Source organism: Pantherophis guttatus, chromosome 1, assembly GCF_059756535.1.
Source record: "Pantherophis guttatus breed Tessera chromosome 1, ASM5975653v1, whole genome shotgun sequence".
Lineage (NCBI taxonomy): Eukaryota > Metazoa > Chordata > Lepidosauria > Squamata > Colubridae > Pantherophis > Pantherophis guttatus.
In genome coordinates, this window is record NC_142063.1 from 16,727,558 (window position 1) to 16,748,362 (window position 20,805).

The following is a 20,805-nucleotide window of genomic DNA, read 5'->3' on the forward strand; positions in this document are numbered from 1 at the left end:
TGCAACTGCGAGGCTCGATTCCCCATCCCCCTGCCTATGGCAACTTGAGAGCAGGTCAGGAATGCTTTGCGAGTTGACAGATAGGTTGTAAGTCACTTTGTTCAGTGCCATTGTAACTTTGAACAGTCACTAAACAAATGCTTGTAAGTCAAAGGCTACCTGTATAATTCAGTTGCCCCTGCACAAACAGAGGAGGAAGAGCTGTCTAACTTGGCTATTCCTCCCATTTTCTAAGGGCTTGGCCTTGCTGTGAGTTTGTTGAAATTCTTTCAGTTCCTATAGATCGGGATGGGGAACCATGGCCCTTTTATGACTGGTGGACTTCAACTCCCAGAATTCCTGAGTCAGTTGGCTCAGGAATTCTGGGAGTTGAAGTCCACCAGTCATAAAAGGGCCATGGTTCCCCACCCCTGATCTATAGATGACTGTGGCCTTGAATAAATCCTCCTTAATCCTCATCAGCAGGGATTGATGTTTCCCCCAGTTATCTGTGCCGTGTATAAACACAAAAGCAACATTTCTATTGCTAAAATGCTTGAGTTTTCCCTCAAGACAAGTAGATAACCTTGAGATCAAGTTGAGGATACGTTTAAAAGGCCAGGAATAGGAAAATTTGGATCTAATATCAGGAATGTTCATTGAAGCTAATGGAAAGAAGCAGAAGCAGAATATGAATTGCTGCGATTGACTCTATTGGGGAGCAAGACTGACAACAGAAGGATTTAAATTAATTATTTGTGTGGGGGAAAAAAACCCAGGGCAAAATCATTCCAAAGCTTCATGCCATGTTACAAAGAGAAGGAATATGTTTACAGGTAGTCCTCTACTTATGACTACAATTAAGCCCAACATTTCTGTTGCTAAGTGAGACATTCGTTAAGTGAGTTTTGCCTCATTTTACAACTTTTCCTGACACAATTGTTAAGTGAATCGCTTCCGGTTCTTACGCGGTTAAGTGAATCTGACTTTCCCCATCGACTTTGCTTGTCAGGAGGCCACAAAAGGTGATCACACTGCACACGGGACACTGCGACCTGAGTCAGTTGCTAAGTGTCTGAATTTTGATCAGATGACCATGTGGATACTAATACAGTTGTGTGAAAAACGGTCTCAAGTCTCTTTCTTCAGTGCTGTTGTAACTTCGAACAGTCGCTAAACGAACTGTTGTAAATCAAGGGCTCCCTGTATTTGTCTTCTGGAATTCCTGCTGCATTCTCAGGTGGGAAGAGAAGTTAGATTCATAGCTATTAAAGCAAATCGAACGTGAACATAGATCTACACTGGGAACATAGATCTACACTGGGAACATAGATCTACACTACATGCACTGTTCTACAACTTACTCCTCCGAGTCTTCATTCCTAAAAACCAAAGTACCTTTCCTTGAACTTTCCCTGCTGTTTTCCTTTGAAGGGGCTGTATTGCATTTCTGTGAACTGCATGGACAACGCAGAAGCACAGTTTACCACAGCACTTCGGGTAAGATGGCGCTCAGTATGGGGTTTCTTCTTTTGGTTTGTCCTTGTGGGTGTAACGCTCCTCTTCAAATAATTTAATTAATTAAATAACTCGGAAGGCTCATACGGCAGTCTTTGGCTTAAGACCATAACGGGGACTGGAATTTTGGTTGTAAGTCATTGCGGTTGTTGAGCGGTCGTGGCGCAGTGGTTAGAATACAGTACTGTGCAGGCTAATTCTGCTGCCTGCCAGCTGCCTGCAATTTGCCAGTTCAAGTCTCACCAGGCTCAAGGTTGACTAATCCATCCTTCTGAGGTGGGTAAAATGAGGACCCAGATTATTGGGGGCAATACGCTGGCTCGGTAAACCACTTACAGAGGGCTGTAAAAGCCCTTGGAAGCGGTATATAAGTCTAAGTGCTATTCCTATTATTAAGACATCCTTGTGACCGGGCCTGATTTCTGAACTGTTTTTATGACATTCATTAAGCGAATCACATGGTTGTAAGTTGAATCCTGCAGCTGTAAAGCAAATACATTCTGACTGGGCATTGTTTGCCAGAAACCGGGGGGGGGGGGGGGGGGATGGGGGACGGACTATATAGCAAATCTCAGTCACGTGAACCTGGGAAGCTGCAACCGGTCATAAATGCAAGCTGGTTGCCAAGTCCTTAAAATGTGCTTGTGAAACCATTAGGGGGCAGCACAATGTTTTTACAATGGCCGGAAGTGTTTTTACAGGCTATAAAACACCCTTTCCAAGGATGTTGTCACTTCAAATGGTTTTTAAACAACTAGACGTAAGTCGAGGACTTCCTGTAAGAAGGGGAAAGTGCTTTAACCTTTTTTTTTGGTTGTTTGTGTCTTTTCTGTACTGTAGCTCACCACCCATCAGGAATTGTGGGCTTTTATCGTGACAAACTTGGCAAGCGTCTATATCAGGGAAGGAAACCGGCATCAAGAGGTAAATGTCTTAGCTGTAGTACTGGGGTTTAAATGAAATGTGAACGGTTGGCTGCATCATATAGAGCACAACAGAGGGAAAGCAAGTGTTCATTTTATCCATGTTTTTAAAAAGTCATTTCAAGGTGTTCTGTAAACAGCATCTTTTTTTTTACGTCGTCTTCTAAAACTTTTGTTGTCTTCTAAACTACAACTCATAGAACAATTCCAAATTTGCATTAGTGCTGCTCAGAATTTAGTACACTTAGAATTTAGTTGTGAATAGAATGTTTTTATTTTATTTGCATAAAATAGGAATCATGTGAAATCATTAGAAGTTCAGGTAGGCCTGTTTGTAAATGAGGAAATCCTTTCACTTGATAAAAAAATATTCTGAGCTGTATCTGAAAGAGAATTTTGGGCTTCCTCAAACAACCTCTAAGCCCAGGAAGCCTTGGAGAATATTCACATGATAAACTCAAACTGGGTCAAACTGCCTTTGTCCTGTATAACTCTAAACATGATTTAAAAACTAACTAACTTCCTCATATCTTCTTCCTCTCCAGCTTTATAGCTTGTTGGAAAGGATAAACCCAGACCACAATTTTCCGGTGAGGTAGGTAAATCAGTAATTCCCATTACAATATAATATTATATAAGCCATATAAAGCCATTATATTAGTTGGCTTGTAAAATGATTCTTTGGCACCAGCAGTGCTTTTAACTGTTGTAGGACTCTGGTGAACACTCTGTTTCATGACAACATTTTTATATGCCAGGAATTTAGATAGGCAATTTGATCAACAACACTAAGAGTAGTCCCAGTGGACATTTAAAACAGTTTAGTATGCCTTGTCAGTCTGCACTTCGATCCCTGTCCCTTCTTTTTAATTTAGTTATCAATTACATTTACACCCTGCTTTTCAAAGAACAGAAGTGATGTGCACATTCTGGTATGAAGGCATAATAAGGAAAGAATAAAATTGAAACCTGAATAACCTGAAATAATAAAACTGAATAATGGAGTGCATAGTCTGAAAGGTTGTGTTTAAATGTGGTGCTTCATAGTCCACTTAAAATCGAGAGATTTTTGCCAATAGTTCTTCCAGGTGGAAGACTTTCTGAATAGGCCTTTGAAACTGAGGGCTTGGTAGCTTCAGATTTTTAAAGCACACTAAAGCAAAAGAGAGATGAGTAATTTGTCAGGAAGGTTGTGTGACAATTGTCATTCATTATTCTACTCTGAGCCGAGGTGGCGCAGTGGTTAGAGTGCAGTACTGCAGGCTACTTCTGCTGACTGCTGGCTGCCTGCAATTTGGCAGTTCGAATCCCACCAGACTCAAGGTTGACTCAGCCTTCCATCCTTCCGAGGTGGGTAAAATGACCCAGATTGTTGGGGGAAGAGGCTGACACTGTACACCTCTTTACCTCTAAATTGTAAACAATTTAGAGAGGGGCTGTAAAGCACTGTAAAGCGGTATATAAGTCTTAAGTGCTATTGCTACTCTCTCTACAAATCCTCTTCTCTATAAAGAGAGAAGTCATAGAGGCTGTCTGTGTTAAACGGTACATCATAATCAGGCTGCAGACCTTGAAACCCATCCATACTTACAGTGGGGCAAAAAAGTATTTAGTCAGCCACCAATTGTGCAAGTTCTCCCACTTAAAAAGATGAGAGAGGCCTGTAATTGTCATCATAGGTAGACCTCAACTATGAGAGACAAAATGAGAAAACAAATCCAGACAATCACATTGTCTGATTTGGAAAGAATTTATTTGCAAATTATGGTGGAAAATAAGTATTTGGTCAATATCAAAAGTTCATCTCAATACTTTGTTATATATCCTTTGTTGGCAATGACAGAGGTCAAACGTTTTCTGTAAGTCTTCACAAGGTTGGCACACACTGTTGCTGATATGTTGGCCCATTCCTCCATGCAGATCTCCTCTAGAGCAGTGATGTTTTGGGGCTGTTGCTGGGCAACACGGACTTTCAACTCCCTCCAAAGGTTTTCTATGGGGTTGAGATCTGGAGACTGGCTAGGCCACTCCAGGACCTTGAAATGCTTCTTACGAAGCCACTCCTTCGTTGCCTGGGCAGTGTGTTTGGGATCATTGTCATGCTGAAAGACCTAGCCGCGTTTCATCTTCAATGCCCTTGTTGATGGAAGGAGGTTTGCACTCATAATCTCATGATACATGGCCCCATTCATTCTTTCCTGTACACGGATCAGTCGTCCTGGTCCCTTTGCAGAGAAACAGCCCCAAAGCATGATGTTGCCACCCCCATGTTTCACAGTAGGTATGGTGTTCTTTGGATGCAACTCAGCATTCTCTCTCCTCCAAACATGACGAGTTGTATTTCTACCAAACAGTTCTACTTTGGTTTCATCTGACCATATGACATTCTCCCAATCCTCTTCTGGATCATCCAGATGCTCTCTAGCAAACTTCAGACGGGCCCAAACATGTACTGGCTTAAGCAGGGGGACACGTCTGGCACTGCAGGATCTGAGTCCCTGGCGGCGTAGTGTGTTACTGATGGTAGCCTTTATTTATTTATTTATTTATTCAATTTGTATACCACCCTTCTCCTAATGGACTCAGGACGGTGCACAGCTAGAACTAAAACACATACCAATACAAAATTTAAAATTATTAAAAGAATTACATAACTTTGGCCCAAATTTAAAACAATTCAAATTAGAACCCATTGACAATTTAAAAGCTAAAAAACTAAAAAAGACTAAAGAAACGGGGGTTCACGCCAGCCCTGCTTGATGGAAAAGGAAGGTTTTTAGGACATGGCGAAAGACCTGGAGATCCGATATCCTTCGTATCTCCGGGGGCAAATCGTTCCAGAGGGCAGGAGCTGCCACAGAGAAGGCCCTCCCCCTGGGGGTCACCAGCCGACATTGCCTGGCTGACGGCACCCTGAGGAGTCCCTCTCTGTGGGAGCGTACTGGTCGGTGGGAGGCTATCGGCGGCAGAAGACGGTCCCGTAAGTACCCTTTGTTACGTTGGTCCCAGCTCTCTGCAGGTCATTCACTAGGTCCCCCCGTGTGGTTCTGGGATTTTTGCTCACCATTCTTGTGATCATTTTGACCCCACGGGGTGAGATCTTGCGTGGAGCCCCAGATCAAGGGAGATTATCAGTGGTCTTGTATGTCTTCCATTTTTTATTTATTTTTATTTATTTATTTATTTTATTATATTTCTGTACTGCCCTTCTCCTGCGGGACTCAGGGCGGTGTACAGCCAGGATAAAACATAGCATATAAAATTTAAAAACATTTTAAAAAACAATTAAATAATTTTGGCCCGAATTTAAAACAACCCAATTAAAACCGAAATTCAATTAAAAACTAAGAGGGTGGGATCAAGCCAGCCCAGCTAGATGGAACAAGTGTGTCTTCAGGGCCCGACAAAAAGTCCGGAGGTCTGATATCGTGCATATCTCAGGGGGCAGGTCATTCCAGAGGGCAGGCGCTGCCACAGAGAAGGCTCTCCCCCTGGGGGTCGCCAGCCGGCACTGCCTGGTCGACGGCACCCTGAGGAGGCCCTCTCTGTGTGAGCGAACCGGTCGGTGGGAGGCTTAATTATTGCTCCCACAATTGATTTCTTCACACCAAGCTGCTTGCCTATTGCAGATTCAGTCTTCCCAGCCTGGTGCAGGTCTGCAATTTTGTTTCTGGTGTCCTTTGACAGCTCTTTGGTCTTCACTATAGTGGAGTTTGGAGTGTGACTGTTTGAGGTTGTGGATAGGTGTCTTTTATACTGATAACAAGTTCAAACAGGTGCCATTAATACAGGTAGTGAGTGGAGGACAGAGGAGCCTCTTAAAGAAGAAGTTACAGGTCTGTGAGAGCCAGAAATCTTGCTTGCTTGTAGGTGACCAAATACTTATTTTCCACCATAATTTGCAAATAAATTCTTTCCAAATCAGACAATGTGATTGTCTGGATTTGTTTTCTCATTTTGTCTCTCATAGTTGAGGTCTACCTATGATGACAATGACAGGCCTCTCTCATCTTTTTAAATGGGAGAACTTGCACAATTGGTGGCTGACTAAATACTTTTTTGCCCCACTGTACATGGCCGTCCATAAAAAGTGACTCTGGGAGGCATTCAGCAAAATGATAAAATGGTAAACTGTTCCCGTTCAGCTTGAGAAAAGCAATGCCAGTGGCAAAAGGTGCAAAGAAGCAGTGGAAATAAGGAAGAGGAATAGATGAACAGGAACAAGAGTGGGCCAGATGCCTCTTTTAGAAATGGGCTGTGAGGCTAAGGGATACTCTGGAGACATTTCCTTTAGTCCCATCAGCTGCTCATGGGCAGCAGCTGCCTTGTTTAGGCCAGAATGGGACTTTGCCTGGGGGGGGGGGTTCCTCTAGTTTTTCTCCTTGGCTGACACTCCCCCACTGATTTGCCATGGCCATCCCACATGCTTCGGCACGGCCCATTTGACGCCACACCATTCGTCCTGGGCTGGCTAGTTGCCAATGCTGGCCGCCAGAAGCCTGGGGGCTTCTCTCTCTCTCTCTCTCTCTCTCTCTCTCTCTCCCTCCCTCTCTCCCTCTCTCTCTCTCCCTTCCCTTCCCTTCCTCCCTCTCTTTTTTAAGGCTAGGATACCCACCCGAAACAAATTACTATCCGCTCCCCCACCCCTGCTCTTCCCTTCCCATTCGTTATCAGGGAGGCACGATCAGGTGCAGGGGGAGCTTCCACCCCTCCCTTTCCTTCTCTTAACAAGCAGCAACTCCCCCAACCCCCACCCCTGCGATTGCACTGTGGCTTCTGGCTGCCAGAATTGGCAACTAGCCGATTGGCTGGCGGCTAACCGTCCCGGGAGGCTAAAAGCCCGGGATGAACAGTGTGGCGTTGAATGGGCCGCACGAAGCATGTGGGACGGAGAGACCGTGGCCCACTGGCCAGGGCAAATGGGCAGGGGTGTATCAGCCAAGGAGAAAAGCTAGAGGAGAATCCCCCGAGGCAGAAGCCTGGGGTAGAAGCAGGCGTGGCCAAGGGTAAGGGTAGGAAGCTAAATGTCCTAAACCCGTCTAGGCTGCTGCTGTGTGAAGACTCAGCCAGCTTAGTTGCCATGAAGGATTTGATGTAATGTTGACAGCTGCAGGTTGTGGTGGGCAATTTATGTGTTGATAAGAGAGATTCAGTAAAGATGCTCATTGAACCAACAAATACATAGTTGTTTGGCTAATTTTTGTCCGGCCTTCTCTTTACATGTATCAATTCAATAGGAATCCATATTCCTAAATCCAGTTCTTTATAGATATTTTGTAGAACGATACACCACCTTTGTGGACAAGTCTGACAATAACGTTCGAAAGCAAGCCTAAATGTTTTGAATAGCGTATCGGTTGATAGGGGTTCCTTGGTAACATAGAATTGGCCAGTTGAAATCCGTGATTTTCCCCCTTGGGCCGTTAATGCTTGCTTACTTGCCTGTGTGTCTGCTCTGTCTCCTCCAGCTCTCACTGTCTTCGAGCTGCCGCTTTCTACATCCGAGGGCTGTTCTCCTTCTTTCAAGGAAGGTACAATGAAGCCAAGTGAGTCACAAAGCATTTCTACTTTTTAGTGAAAAGACAGGTCAGAATTGGGATTCTGCTCAGTTGCCCTGCTGTTTGATAACAGCTAAATACTCTGTTAAGACTCTGCTTTACCTAAGCAGGAAACTGCTCTCCCAGGATCAAGTTAAATGTATGGATGCCAGCAAGTCCCTCTTTCTGTACTCTTATCATCTTGAGAGCTTACTTGGTCCTCCCCGGTTTCAGCACACACAGGTAGTCCTCGATTTATGACCACAACTGAGCCTAAAATTCCTGTTGCTAAGCCAGACAGTTCTTAAGTCTGTTTTGTCCCATTTTATGACCTTCCTGGCCACAGTGGTTAAGTGAATCATTGCCGTTGTTTAGTTAGTAACACAGTTGTTAAGTGAATCTGGCTTCCCCATTGATTTTGCTCATCGGAAGATTGCAAAAGCTGATCACATGAGCCCAGGACACCGTAAGCGTCATAAATATGAATCAGTTTCCAAGTGTCTGAATTTTGACCACACGACCATGAGGATGCTGCAACGGTCATAAGCGTGAAAAATGGTCAAAAATCATTTGTTTCAGTGCCCTTGTAACTTCAAATGGTCACTAAACGGTTGTAAGTCGAGGACTACCTGTAATCTGTGTGGTTGGCAGACATCTCACTTAATTGCAATTGAATAAGTATAAAAATTAAACGTTAGTAAAACTGTCTGAATTCTATTGAGATATCCAAGTCCATTATTGCAGGGACAAAATGCCTCCAGGCCACTACTTCACTATTAGTGCCGAATTTGAAGACGTGTAATAAAATTACAGTAATTCAGATACTTAAAAGCTTTTTTAAAAAGCAGAGGGGGGTTTTTTTTGGATTTTTTTTTTTATTTAAAACAAAACAAAACATAAAACTACCATCATTCAATACAATCACAGAAAGTGTGTTGATCAGTTAAAATTCTTTTGTGTATAATCCCATATCCAAAATTACCAATTATTAGATAATAAAGCATGGAGATGAAGTATGAAATATGAAATTAATGTAATGATAAAATATATGAAGTGTTTTCTTATGGGAGTTAAGCCTTTGTTAAATAATTGCTAAATGAGAATAATAATATAAAGGGATATATAAAACTGTTAAATAAGAGAAATTAAATAATTGGTAATTTTGGATATGGGATTATGCACAAAAGAATTTTAACTGATCGACACACTTTCTGTGATTGTATTGAATGATGGTGGTTTTATGTTTGGTTTTGTTTTAAATAAAAAAAAATTCAATTTTTTTTTTTTAAAAAAGCAGAGTTATAGATACTACGGGAATGTCTAGATTGTGCAAATGAGGTGCTGAAGTAGTTGCTGGAAGAGGCCAGTTTTTGGTTAAAACCTCTTACATTGCCCAAAATGTTTTCTTTCTTTTAATCTTTTGTTTTGGTAGACGTTTTTTACGAGAGACACTAAAAATGTCAAATGCAGAAGATCTAAACCGATTAACAGCATGCTCTCTTGTTCTTCTGGGTCACATCTTCTATGTGTTAGGGAATCACAGGGTAAGTCATAAATCCTTTTCAGTGGCGTTGTTTGATACTTTCCCTTTTTCTCTTGCCAATGAAATAAAGAGTGTGAAATTAATCTTAATGCAAAGTTTTGCCAATGTGCGTATCAATGGGCTGACGGGAGTCATATGGTGTGCTGGAAAATTTGGGGCATCTTTAGCAGAGGTGGTATTCAGCAAGTTCTGACCAGTTCTGGAGAACCGGTAGCGGAAATTTTGAGTAGTTTGGAGAACTGGTAAATACCACTTCTGACTGGCCCCGTCCCCATCTATTCTCTGCCTCCTGAGTCCCAGCTGAAATGGGGATTTTGCAGTAACCTTCCCCTGCCATGCCCACCAAGCCATGCCACACCTACCAAGCCACACCCACAGAACTGGTAGTAAAAAAATTTGAAACCCCTCACTGATCTTTAGTAATTGAATCTTCAAATTGTGGTTTATTTACGGTATTCGTTACAGTGTGGGGCAATCACATACATATAGATATCAAAAAATAAACTCCAAATGTTTTCTGAAAAATACTTGTAACTATAAATCTTCCCATCTTTTTTCCTCCTTATGAAATGCGAAAGATTGATAATTACTATATTTCTTTGCTATGCACTAAATTATTCCACAAACACTGCCATTTATCTGCTTATTGCAAATAGTCAAATTGGTGCCCTGAACTTGTAAACTTGCAGTGAGAAATTAATTACAAATAATCATTTAACAGCCACAATTGAGACCAGCAACTCCATTACTATTTCACTAAGGGAAATATCCCGTAATCGCACCAAATTTACATCAGTTCCACTGTGGTCATTAAGCAAATCCAATCAGGGGCTCTAGCACGAATCCCAAAGCTCGGAAGACTAAACCTCTGGTCCCAATGACTGACCCAGATTGTATCCTGGGACACATATATTTGCCTTTATTCATTAAGCAAATCACCCATGGTTGTTAAGTGGGACATTGCATGATTTTGCGATGCTACTGCCAGCTCCTTCATTTACTTTGCTTGTTGGATGTAAGCTGTGAAGCTAATGAATGGCAATTACATAACTGCAGGGGCGCTGCAGCTATTGTAAGTTTGACAGCAGTTGTGAAGTTACTTTTTCAGCACTGTTGTAACTTCAAATGGTCACTAAACAGGGCAGTTGTTAAGCAAGTATGTACAATGAGATTATTTAAGTCGTGTTGCAGTTATCCCCGTGCATGGCCTGCAGGACTCGGGATGTTAGCCTTGCCTCTAATGATTTTTTCTGCACCTTTGAATGTTATGTGGTGACAAAGAAATAACAGAATCATAGCTGAACACTCAATAAGAGATTATCCATCATGTCCTGTCTTATTTCTTTCAGATTTTCTATCAGACAGACAGTAGAGAAATGTCTGAAACAGACTCGATTGATTCACATCAGACAAACCTTTCTGAAAGAGGCTGTTTCTTACTCATTTACATATTTAGATTAAACTTTATTGAAAGGAAAAATGCATTATTGTTTTGCTGGGGAGGGGGAGGGAGGGAAATGAAGGCAGCTGTCTGAATAGGACATTTTATTTTATTTTTTAAAAAACGTTTATATAGTCACCCAACATATAAACAACTCTTGGCTTCTCCCAGTCAAAAGTTAAAACAACATATAAACATTAAAGCTAAACATATTAAAACGTTAAAAGCAACAGAAATCTGGTGCCAAGACAAACTTCTAATGTGCAGGAATCTAACACTATCCCAGGACTTTTGGGGGGGGGGCGGGGGAACCTGATCTTCAAAGCTTTATGGAAGGCTAGGCAGGAAGGGGCCTGCTGAGCTTCAGGGGTCTAAGTGTTTCATAGGGCAGGGGCTGCTATAGAAAAAGCATGCTTCCTACCTCCCATCAGATTATTATTTTTATTTATTAAATTCGTTTGCCACCAGTCTGGCTGCAAGGTGACTCTGCCATGGCAATATTTAGGGGAAGGGACTTGGAGCGTGCCCAGCATGGCTAACCTGGCTGGCTGGGTAGATGGCCTTAGGGAAAGGTGGCCCCATAGATAAGCTGGCCCAGTGCTATGTAGGGCTTTCAAGGTAATACTCTGCACCTTGAAAGAAATTGGAAGCCAGTGCAGCTCATGCGGTAAAGATGTTACATGGGCCTTACATTCAGTGAGAGATGTGTTAAGTATAATGTCCCCCAAGGTGCTTTTTTCAAGAGGCAACTGGACTTTCTGGTTATTCTTTGAAGACTTTTCGCTTCTCATCTGAGAAGGCTATTGCTTAGCGCATTGTAAACCGCCCTGAGTCTCCAGAGAAGGGCGGCATATAAATAAAAAAAAAAAAAAAAAAAGCTTCTTGGATGACAAGCAAAACGTCTTCAAGGAAAAACAAAGGAAGTCCAGTTGCCTCTTGAAAAAAGGACCTTTGGGACAACCATGACCTGGATGACTTGAGAATCTCCATAGATATTTATAATATATTTATAAAAGAGGTTTGTGTTGATTGGTGACAGACGGTGCCCTGCAAACTCGTGTTTGTATTTGTATGTGGTGGTCGCAGTCAGTAAATTCAAGGAAAAATAACCAAGTCCAGTTTGCCATCTTTGTTTGATCAAGACCCCTTTTATCTCTAGGAGAGTAACAACATGGTAGTCCCAGCCATGCAGCTGGCCAGCAAGATCCCCGACATGTCCGTGCAGCTGTGGTCATCGGCCCTCCTGAGAGGTCAGTTAACACACTGGATCATCATTCAATGCATTTGTACACTGTGATAAACTACGGTTTCTTTAATGATTGGGGAGTTGGGTTGAACAACATGCTAAGACATGAACCACCGTTTGCAAACCACATTGGCCAAGTTATCTTAATTAAGACAGTTCATTGATTTTGCTTGTCAGAAGCAGGCAGTGAAGGTTGCAAATGGTGACCACGGAGTGCTGTGACATCACAATTGTGAGCCAGTTGCCAAGTCCCCAGATCATGATTACAGGACTGCGGGAACACAGAAGACCACTTGTGAATACCATTCGTTCAGCACCACCATAAAGTTGAATAGTCGCTGAATGAGTGGTCTTTAAGCAAGGAGCACCCGCAGTCTTTTTTCCCTTAAATATCATTTTTGTTTCATGCAACTTACTCAGCACTCTTACACCTGTGTCAACTTGGCTATTCAGAATAGTTTAATCATAACTTACACTGCCATCTTAATGTAACCCAGGAGATAATAGCTTAGTATAAAAGTCTTTATTATGATGCTTGCTCTTCCTTTTTATTATGTACGTTTTAGAAAGTCATGAATTCTTTTTGAAGAAATTGAAAGTATAGATCATTAAATAAAAATGGATTTAGATTCTAGAGTACTACTGGTACTACTTTTTAAAAAAGTTATATATCGACTTTTCTAATTCTTGATGCTTTTAATAATATTTACTTATTATTAGAGCCAGTTTGGTGTAGTGGTGTTATATACCTGGCCTAGAAACCAGTAATGAGGTCTTAAGTTTTCCTTACGTATTGTATGAAAGCAGACTGGGTGACTTTGGGTCAGTCCTTCTCTCTCAACCCAGCCAAACTCACAGGGTTATTGTGGGTGGAGAAAACAGCAGGTGGGAGCATTAGGTATGCTTGAGTTGACCCAGTAGCTTTTTAAAAGGTATGATAACAATATACAGGTAGTCCTCAGCTTACGACCACAATTGAGCCCAAAATATATGTTGCTAAGTGAGAAATTTATTAAGTGAGTCGTGCCCCATCTTATGACTTTTCTTGCCACATTTGTTAAGTGATTCAGCTGTAGTTGTTCAATTAGTAACATGGTCGTTGAGTGAATCTGATTTCCCCATCGACTTTGCTTGTCAGGAGGGCACAAAAGAGGATCCCATGACCCTGGGACCTTGCAACCGTCATAAATGTGAGTCAGTCATCAAGCGTCTGGATAGAAATCACATGACTCTGGGGAGGCTGCAATGGTCGTAAGTGTGAAAAATGGTCACGAGTCACTATTTTCAGTGCCATTGTAACACTGAACGGTCTGTTGTAAGTCAAGAACTACCTGTAGTAATATTTATCATTAACTTAATATTATTTAATGCAGAGTGGGTCATTTGTTTGGATAATGTGCTCCATAGAGGGGGGAGGATGGGTTCCTGCCTGAAAGGATTTGCAATCTAATGTCTCTGTTTCTCTCTCCCTCCTTTCCATTGAAGACCTAAACAAAGCATGTGGGAATGCCATCGATGCCCATGAAGCAGCGCAAATGCATCAGAACTTTTCCCAGCAGCTGCTCCAGGATCACATCGAGGCCTGTAGCCTCCCAGAGCACAACCTTATCACCGTATGTTGGCCACATCTTTTTTTTCTTTCTGGCCCTTGCTTTCTGTATGTCAGGAGAGGGGGAACGATGGCGCCCTTTTATGACTCGTGGACTTCAACTCCCAGAATTCCTGAGCCAGCCATGCTGCCTCAAGAATTCTGGGAGTTGAAGTCCATGAGTCATAAAGGGGGGGCCATCATTTCCCACCCCTGCTGTATGCTAACCTGAGTGGGGGCTATGGGGTAGGGGGTAGGAAAAACAGAAGATCCTAGGAGAAAGATCCTCTGTTCCCTAGCTGCTCAAATTTAATATGGCAGGAAGTCCTCGACTTATGACCGGTCACTTAGCAATTGTTCAGAGTCATGACAAACTTCTCTGAGGGTACTTATTGCCCGTTTCTGAAGTTCCAGTGGCTGCCCTCCACCCACAGTTAAGTGATTGCACTTCGGCCACTCAAGTCAAGTTTCATTTACATCGGTTTGCAGCATCTCTCATGTGACCATGTTTTATAGCGTTTTTGCTGAAATCTAGCATTTATTTCTGATTTTCGACAAAATTGGCTTATAGCAAAACCATTATGTCACTTAACAACTAACAACTGCTGTGAAAAAGGTCATAAAATTGGGTTTGTCACGTGGATGGGCCCCTCTGATGATTGTCGCAACTTATGACCATGACCAGGCTCCATTACAGTCATAACTCGAGGATTACCTGTATTGAAACCTGTAGAATAAGGTGGGACATTGTGGGCATTCTTTTCCCGATTTTTCCACTGGCCTCCTCGTTTTAGGACAATAATAGGCTTAGGGAGTACAGAAAGTGGTGGGTGGGCAGTTTGTAAAACAGCATATTTTTGTTCTTTTGATAGAAATCACAATGTCTCTTGGGAATTTTGTTTTCTTTTGTTAAGAAAACAAGCCAAGGCTGTTGATCTAATCTCTAGATCTTATGTTCTCTTCTGGGTATTAAAACCATCCTATTCTTTTCTTCATTTAGTGTAATTAATCGAAAGGTCTTGACCACAGGCTTGTTTAACAATATTTATCTGCAAATAAATAAATAAATAAATTTTATATATATATATGTGTGTGTGTGTGTGTGTGTGTGTGTGTGTATGTGTATATATATATATGTATATATATATATATAAATAAAGAGTAGCTACTACAGTGAAATCCAGCATTATAATAATTGTAACAGACACAATTTAATATATAGCTCACAAAGAGCAAAACGTTGCAAAGCTCTAAAATTCATAAAATGTGAATGATTTTAGGAGTACTTGGGGAAAGGCTTGAAAATCACAGAATTTATTTATTACTTTGGAATTCTGGTTCATATTTTTTTGAGGGAAATCTCTTGCCTATAGTTGAAAAGTAGTACACTAATTGAGTAAGTAAGAGACCTCAGTCTCCTTTGGGTTTAGTAAGCAGCTGAGAAGGGTAGGGTAGCAGCAGAACAAAGTAAGGTCTGGCAGCATGGTCACCTAGGTATCTATGATGTTTGTAAGTTGCCCAGAGTAGCTTGTTAGTGAGATGGGTGGCATATAAATGTAGTAAGTAAGTAAGTCTAACCTTGTTCAGTAAAAGATAATACCGTATTTCCCCAAAAATAAGACTGGGTGTTAAATAAGACCGGGTCCACCAAAAAAGGAACCAGATCTTATTTTGGGGGAGGAGGGGAAAGTCATCCACTGACTCACCTCACTTGTACACATCGCCCCCTGGCCTCCTTTTTGCTGTCAGAGGCCTTCAAGAACTTCTGCAGCCGGGAAGGCTTTCCTGAAGGCCTCTGCAGCCGATAACAGATTTGTGGATCAATTCGGAGCTCTGTTGTCGGCTGCAGAGGCCTTCAGGAAAGCCTTCCCGGCTGCAGAAGAAATGGGCCAGCAAGGGTGTGCAAGGCCTGGCTGCAACTGTCCAAAGGTAAGTAGCAGGGCAGCTCCACCCACCCACCCCCATTCCCACCCTAGCTTAATTTTTACTAGTGTACCCTGGAATGGGCGGGATCTTAATTAGGGCTGATTTTGTGGGGGGGGGAGGCAGGTGTAAAAATCAAGTTAGGACTTACTTTCAGGGTAGGTTGTATTGTAGCTCAGGATTGAACTGTGGGATTTTTTGTGCTTGCTGAACATGGTTGTTTGCCTGTAGACATTTTGTTATCCAACTAGGAGACATCATCAGTGTGAGGTGAGAGTGAGGTTTGCTCTCTGTTTTATATACAAGTTCCTTGCCCTTTCAGTGCAGGTGGGAGTCTTCCTGATGGTTTCTTGATTGGGGTATTGTTTCTTGTTTGATGGTTGGTCTGGTATTAATCTGGGTGTTAATCTCTGTTTAGGTTTAGGTTTACGTTTATTAAATTTGTATACCGCCCTTTTCCCGAAGGACTCAGGGCGGTGAACAGCCAAAATTAAAATACATACAGTATAAAAATTAAAATAAATTAAAACAGAATTAAATTAGTTTGGCTTCCCCAAATTTTAAAACCCCTTACCAATAAAATAGCCCATTAAAATTTTAAGCTAGCCCGGCTTGCTGAAATAAGAAGGTCTTCGACGCTCGGCGGAAAGTACAGAGGTCCGGGATCAGTCGTATTCCTGGGGATAGCTTGTTCCAGAGGGTGGGTGCCCCCACAGAGAAGGCTCTCCCCCTGGGGGTCGTCAGTCGACATTGCTTGACCGACGGCACCCTGAGGAGACCCTCTCTGTGGGAGCGGATTGGCCGGTGGGAGGTTATCGGTGGCAGAAGGTGGTCTCGTTTATCTGGTCAGTGCTAGCCAGCACAGCAATAACAAGGAATCATGGAAATTGCAGTAATTTGCATGTTGCCCATTGCTGTTTCAAAGCTTTGCGCACATATTTCTGTAATAGAGATTATTTAAATCTTGATGTTTGTTTTAAAAGTATCATTACGTTATCAGATGAATCGCCACGCACCAGTCAATAAACATCATCTACTTCTTTGTTTTTTTCTGCCTGCAGTGGACAGATGGGCCCCCACCAGTACAGTTTCAGGCACAAAATGGACCTACCACCAGCCTGGCCAGTCTATTGTGAACCTACTGTCTTCACTTGGGAAGAAGATGGAAATCATTTTGTACACTCGGCTTTTTTTTTTTTTTTTTACAACAACAACAACAAAAAAGGATGGGCAGCGAACACTTCTCCAAGCCCTCTAGGAGGATGGCGTGGAGGTGACCTTTCCTAGACCCACAATTTGGCATGGCCATTCTGAGCTCTTTTTAAAGATGTGTGTGTGAGTGTGTGCGTGTGTGAGTGTGTGTGTGGATCATCTAGGTTGCAGGGATGTCGAATGTAAGTAAACACACAGGGTTGTATGAGACAGCCCTTCCTATTTCTCAGAACTTGGTTTTACGTGACGTGGATAAAACAAGGGCCCCTTCAAATGAGATTTATTTAAAAGAGAAAGAAATCAGCCCATATAATGAAGGTATAGGGAGGTTGGGATGGAATAGAGAAAGCCATGCCTGCTTCCTTGCTAATTAAAACTGCCCCTGAAAATGCCATGTGCCTATATTTTTATGAAGGCTCTATTGCCCTTTGTATTATCCAGGCTGCTAGATTTGCTTCTTGAACACACTTGCTCTGTAGCAATACGTGTAGTTGGGGCATCTAAATAGCATAGGCCCCATTCTCTGGCAGGAAATGCTCTATCTCTGTTTTAGTGTGTTTCAACCTTAGCGAGTCCCAAGATATGTGGGCTTCACATATGGAAGTCCAGACATCCTAAAATTATTAAGATTGACCAAACACTGCTCCATTTGCTTACCTTATCATAGAAAGAACTCAGCAAATTGGTTAAGTAATGTGGGAGGTGTTTCCTTCCTTACATCACTTTAGGGCACTTGGGGCTCTGCATTCTTCAGAATAATTCTTCAGATAATTCATATTGGAGCAAAGCTTATGGTAATCAGCCTCTGTCTGTGTTTCAAGTGCCTGTTTGGTTCCTTAAAAGGTGCATGTTTTTTCTCCGAGGTAATCCTTTGTTTTTTTTCCTCAAGACACATTACCCATCTGGGTAAAAAAATCATGATTGTTTTCATTTTTTCTTTCGGGAACATGACTTCACCTCTCTTTTCAACTCTTGGGTCGGAAATAAGGACAAATGGCGGCTTGGAAAAACAAGCTGGCCTGATCTGAATTTGTGTGATTTGTTTGAGATTAGGCTACAGTTGGGTCTTCCAAGACTCTTAATTAGAATGTAGAAAGTTAATGAGAAAGCTTTTAGCCCCTAATAGCTGCAAAGATACCGTTTGAAAGGATATGGGAGATAACTTCCCACATCCCAGACTCAACATGGGAAGCTTAAACAAGTTTTCCAATGATTGGGGTAGGAATTCTGTGCCCTTAGCCTTCCCGTGGTTAGCAAAATGATCCTATATTATGCAAAGTACCTAATTTGGAATGATTATGCAAAACAATTATGCAAGTGACTGCATAAATCATGTTACACTAGAATCCAGCTTTTCTAACTATTTTTTAAAAAATTATCTTACTTTTAAGGCAGGGACACAACCCTGCTTCTAGTGTGGTGTGTGGTGTATCAATTTCAAAAGGAGATAGTTTATCTTGTTACTATGGTAGTTCAGTGAGTTCTTAATTATGGATTTTTTAGCACTATCATCCAAAAGCTATAGCCAGTATCCCCTAATCATGCGCTCTTGATACTTTCAGGAATAATGCAATCCAGTTCCTTTCCGAAGTAGGTTGATCTGTAAAAAAGAAAAGTTGTTTGTAATATACCGGGAGAGAAATAGGGGGAGGAAAGTACAGGATAAGTAGTATCTAAAAATACTAAAAGAGGAAGAGCTGGTATTCTGAAACTTTAATTTTGTCTATTAATGTAGGTCTGTTTATAACATTCCTTAATAGATCCTGGCAAAAGGCAGTCGTTCCCCCCCCTTTGTTTTGTTTTTTCTTTTCCTTCAGAGAATAACAACAAATGCTTGTTATTTCATGTCAGTATAGACTGAACATTTACTTACTCCTGAAGAAATACATTGTGTGTGATTTGCTCCATGTTTTGGATCTTTAAAAAAAACCCTGCAAGGGCCCCCCTCACATCTATTTAGGATTTAAAAAAAAAAACCTCTGGAGTGCCAAAAATATAGGCTTGGGTTGGTAGGGAAGGTGTTGAGAAGCAATTGGATCTGTACAATGATTTTACCCTTTTGAACGAGCTGATTCTCCCAATTTTCCCACTGCATCTTTAAACTAGATGTAAATAAATAAATTGGAAGGCTAGAAACTTTTTTTTTTCTTTTTACACAAATCTTGGGTGAAAATGGATTTATTCTTCCAGTCCGTAATTCAGGGATGTCTGTTATCCATATTCCTAGGCTCTCTTCTCCATGTATAATTGAGGGACAGAAGCTATATATTTTCCAATTAACAGATTGTTTTTTCCCCTCTTCCTAAGCAGTGTTCAGCCTCCGTAACAGAATTACTAATGCATTCGCAATCAAGATTCGTATTTAGAAAAGACTTCCTTTCCTATATAAAACCAAAAAGTAAAAAATATTTCTTATCGTAAAGACGCTAGGCGCGCATCCTTACTAACAAACCTGGGCAGACCTAAGAGGCCTGATCTGAAAAAGCCCCGATAGATTGAATCTAGCTTTCAGGATACCAAGCAGGCTGTCTTTGTTAAAATACACATACCTCATTTCCTTCTCAGCCCCCTTCCCAAAGAATATACCCCTTGATATACACTGTCCCATCTTCCTAGAAATCTGCATTTTAACTCATAGAGGGTGGGCGATTAGATCACTGAACTTGTGATTTTGCACAGTTGAAATGTGGAGTCTGCCAACGCGTGTGTGAGTTCTTGCTGTTCACACTTCTGAGACACCTGCAGCTGTTCATTAACACTCTTTATGAAACAGTTCTTTTTATGTACTTAAAATGTGTTTTAGTAAATTTGTACAGTTTTGTCTTTTAGCCTTTTTTCCAAAAAGTGTTTAATCTTTCTTAACAATAATGTGTAAACATAAAAAAAAAATGTACAGGGGGAAGTAGAGTTTTTGTCTTGTTTTCAGGCTCAATTTTCTTCCTAATTCCGGGTGAGAAAATATCTGTGGGAAGCATATCTTTAATTCCACCCAGAGTTGTATATAGGCCACTAAAGGCAAGAGCTATGTAGAACTTCATCTTTAAAATATTTTTACAATCTAGTTGTACAGGTATGCAAAAGAAGAGGAGAAAGAAAGAAAAATGTACCCCTAATTAAAATAGATCTAAAATGTTAACCTTGTGCCCATAGTTAGCTTTTGGTTTTTTCCCCCTATCACTTGGCCTGATCAAGACTTACATACATACTTTTTGTGATATTTTAGTGGTTGAAAAAAATAGTATTCCCAAATTATGCAGGGGAGAGAAAAATAAAATAGTCTCAGGATGCTATCATTACTTCTTCGCATTTAATGATATAAACTTGACAGCAGTTAAAAAAAAAGATGTGAAGCAAGTACAGGTAGTCCTTGACTTACGGCCACAATTGGGCCCAAAATTTCTGTTGGTAAGTGAAACATGTATTAAGTGAATTTTGCCCTTTTGACCACCTTTTTTGCCAGAGTGGTTAAGTGAATCACTGCAGTTGTTAAAGTTAGTAGCACAGTTGTTAAGTGAATCCGGCTTTCCCACTGACTTTGCTCGTCAGAAGGTCGCAAAAGGTAATCACATGACCCCGGGACACTGCAACCGTCATAAATATGAATCAGTTGCCAAGCATCTGAATTTTGATCACGTGGCCGTGGGGATGTGGCAAAAGTTGTAAGTGTGAAAAATGGTCATAATCGCTTTTTTCACTGCTATTGTAATTTTGAATGGTCACTAAGTGAATTGCTGTAAGTCGAGGACTACCTGTCCCATCATTGGAAAAAGATCTAGTTTGGTGCTTAAGACTTGTGGACTGGCTGGGGAATTCTTGAAGTCCATAGGTCTTAAAATTGCCAAGGTTGGACACCCCTGATCTAAATCGTAATAAGTCTGAAAAAATACTGCTTGTT

At 41.4% G+C, this 20,805-nt stretch overlaps 1 protein-coding gene across 1 annotated transcript in view; it reads left to right on the forward strand.

Moving 5' to 3' along the window:
* Positions 1–19,738, forward strand: part of MAU2 (MAU2 sister chromatid cohesion factor) — a 37,236-nt gene extending 17,498 nt beyond the window's left edge. The window contains exons 12-19 of the mRNA XM_034442540.3: positions 1,414–1,479; positions 2,338–2,421; positions 2,966–3,015; positions 7,889–7,966; positions 9,390–9,501; positions 12,101–12,191; positions 13,673–13,800; positions 16,760–19,738. Coding sequence (XP_034298431.2) covers positions 1,414–1,479; positions 2,338–2,421; positions 2,966–3,015; positions 7,889–7,966; positions 9,390–9,501; positions 12,101–12,191; positions 13,673–13,800; positions 16,760–16,834 — 684 coding nt within the window. The 3' untranslated portion in view covers positions 16,835–19,738. The remainder of the gene's footprint in view (positions 1–1,413; positions 1,480–2,337; positions 2,422–2,965; positions 3,016–7,888; positions 7,967–9,389; positions 9,502–12,100; positions 12,192–13,672; positions 13,801–16,759) is intronic.
* Positions 19,739–20,805: the final 1,067 nt, after the last annotated feature.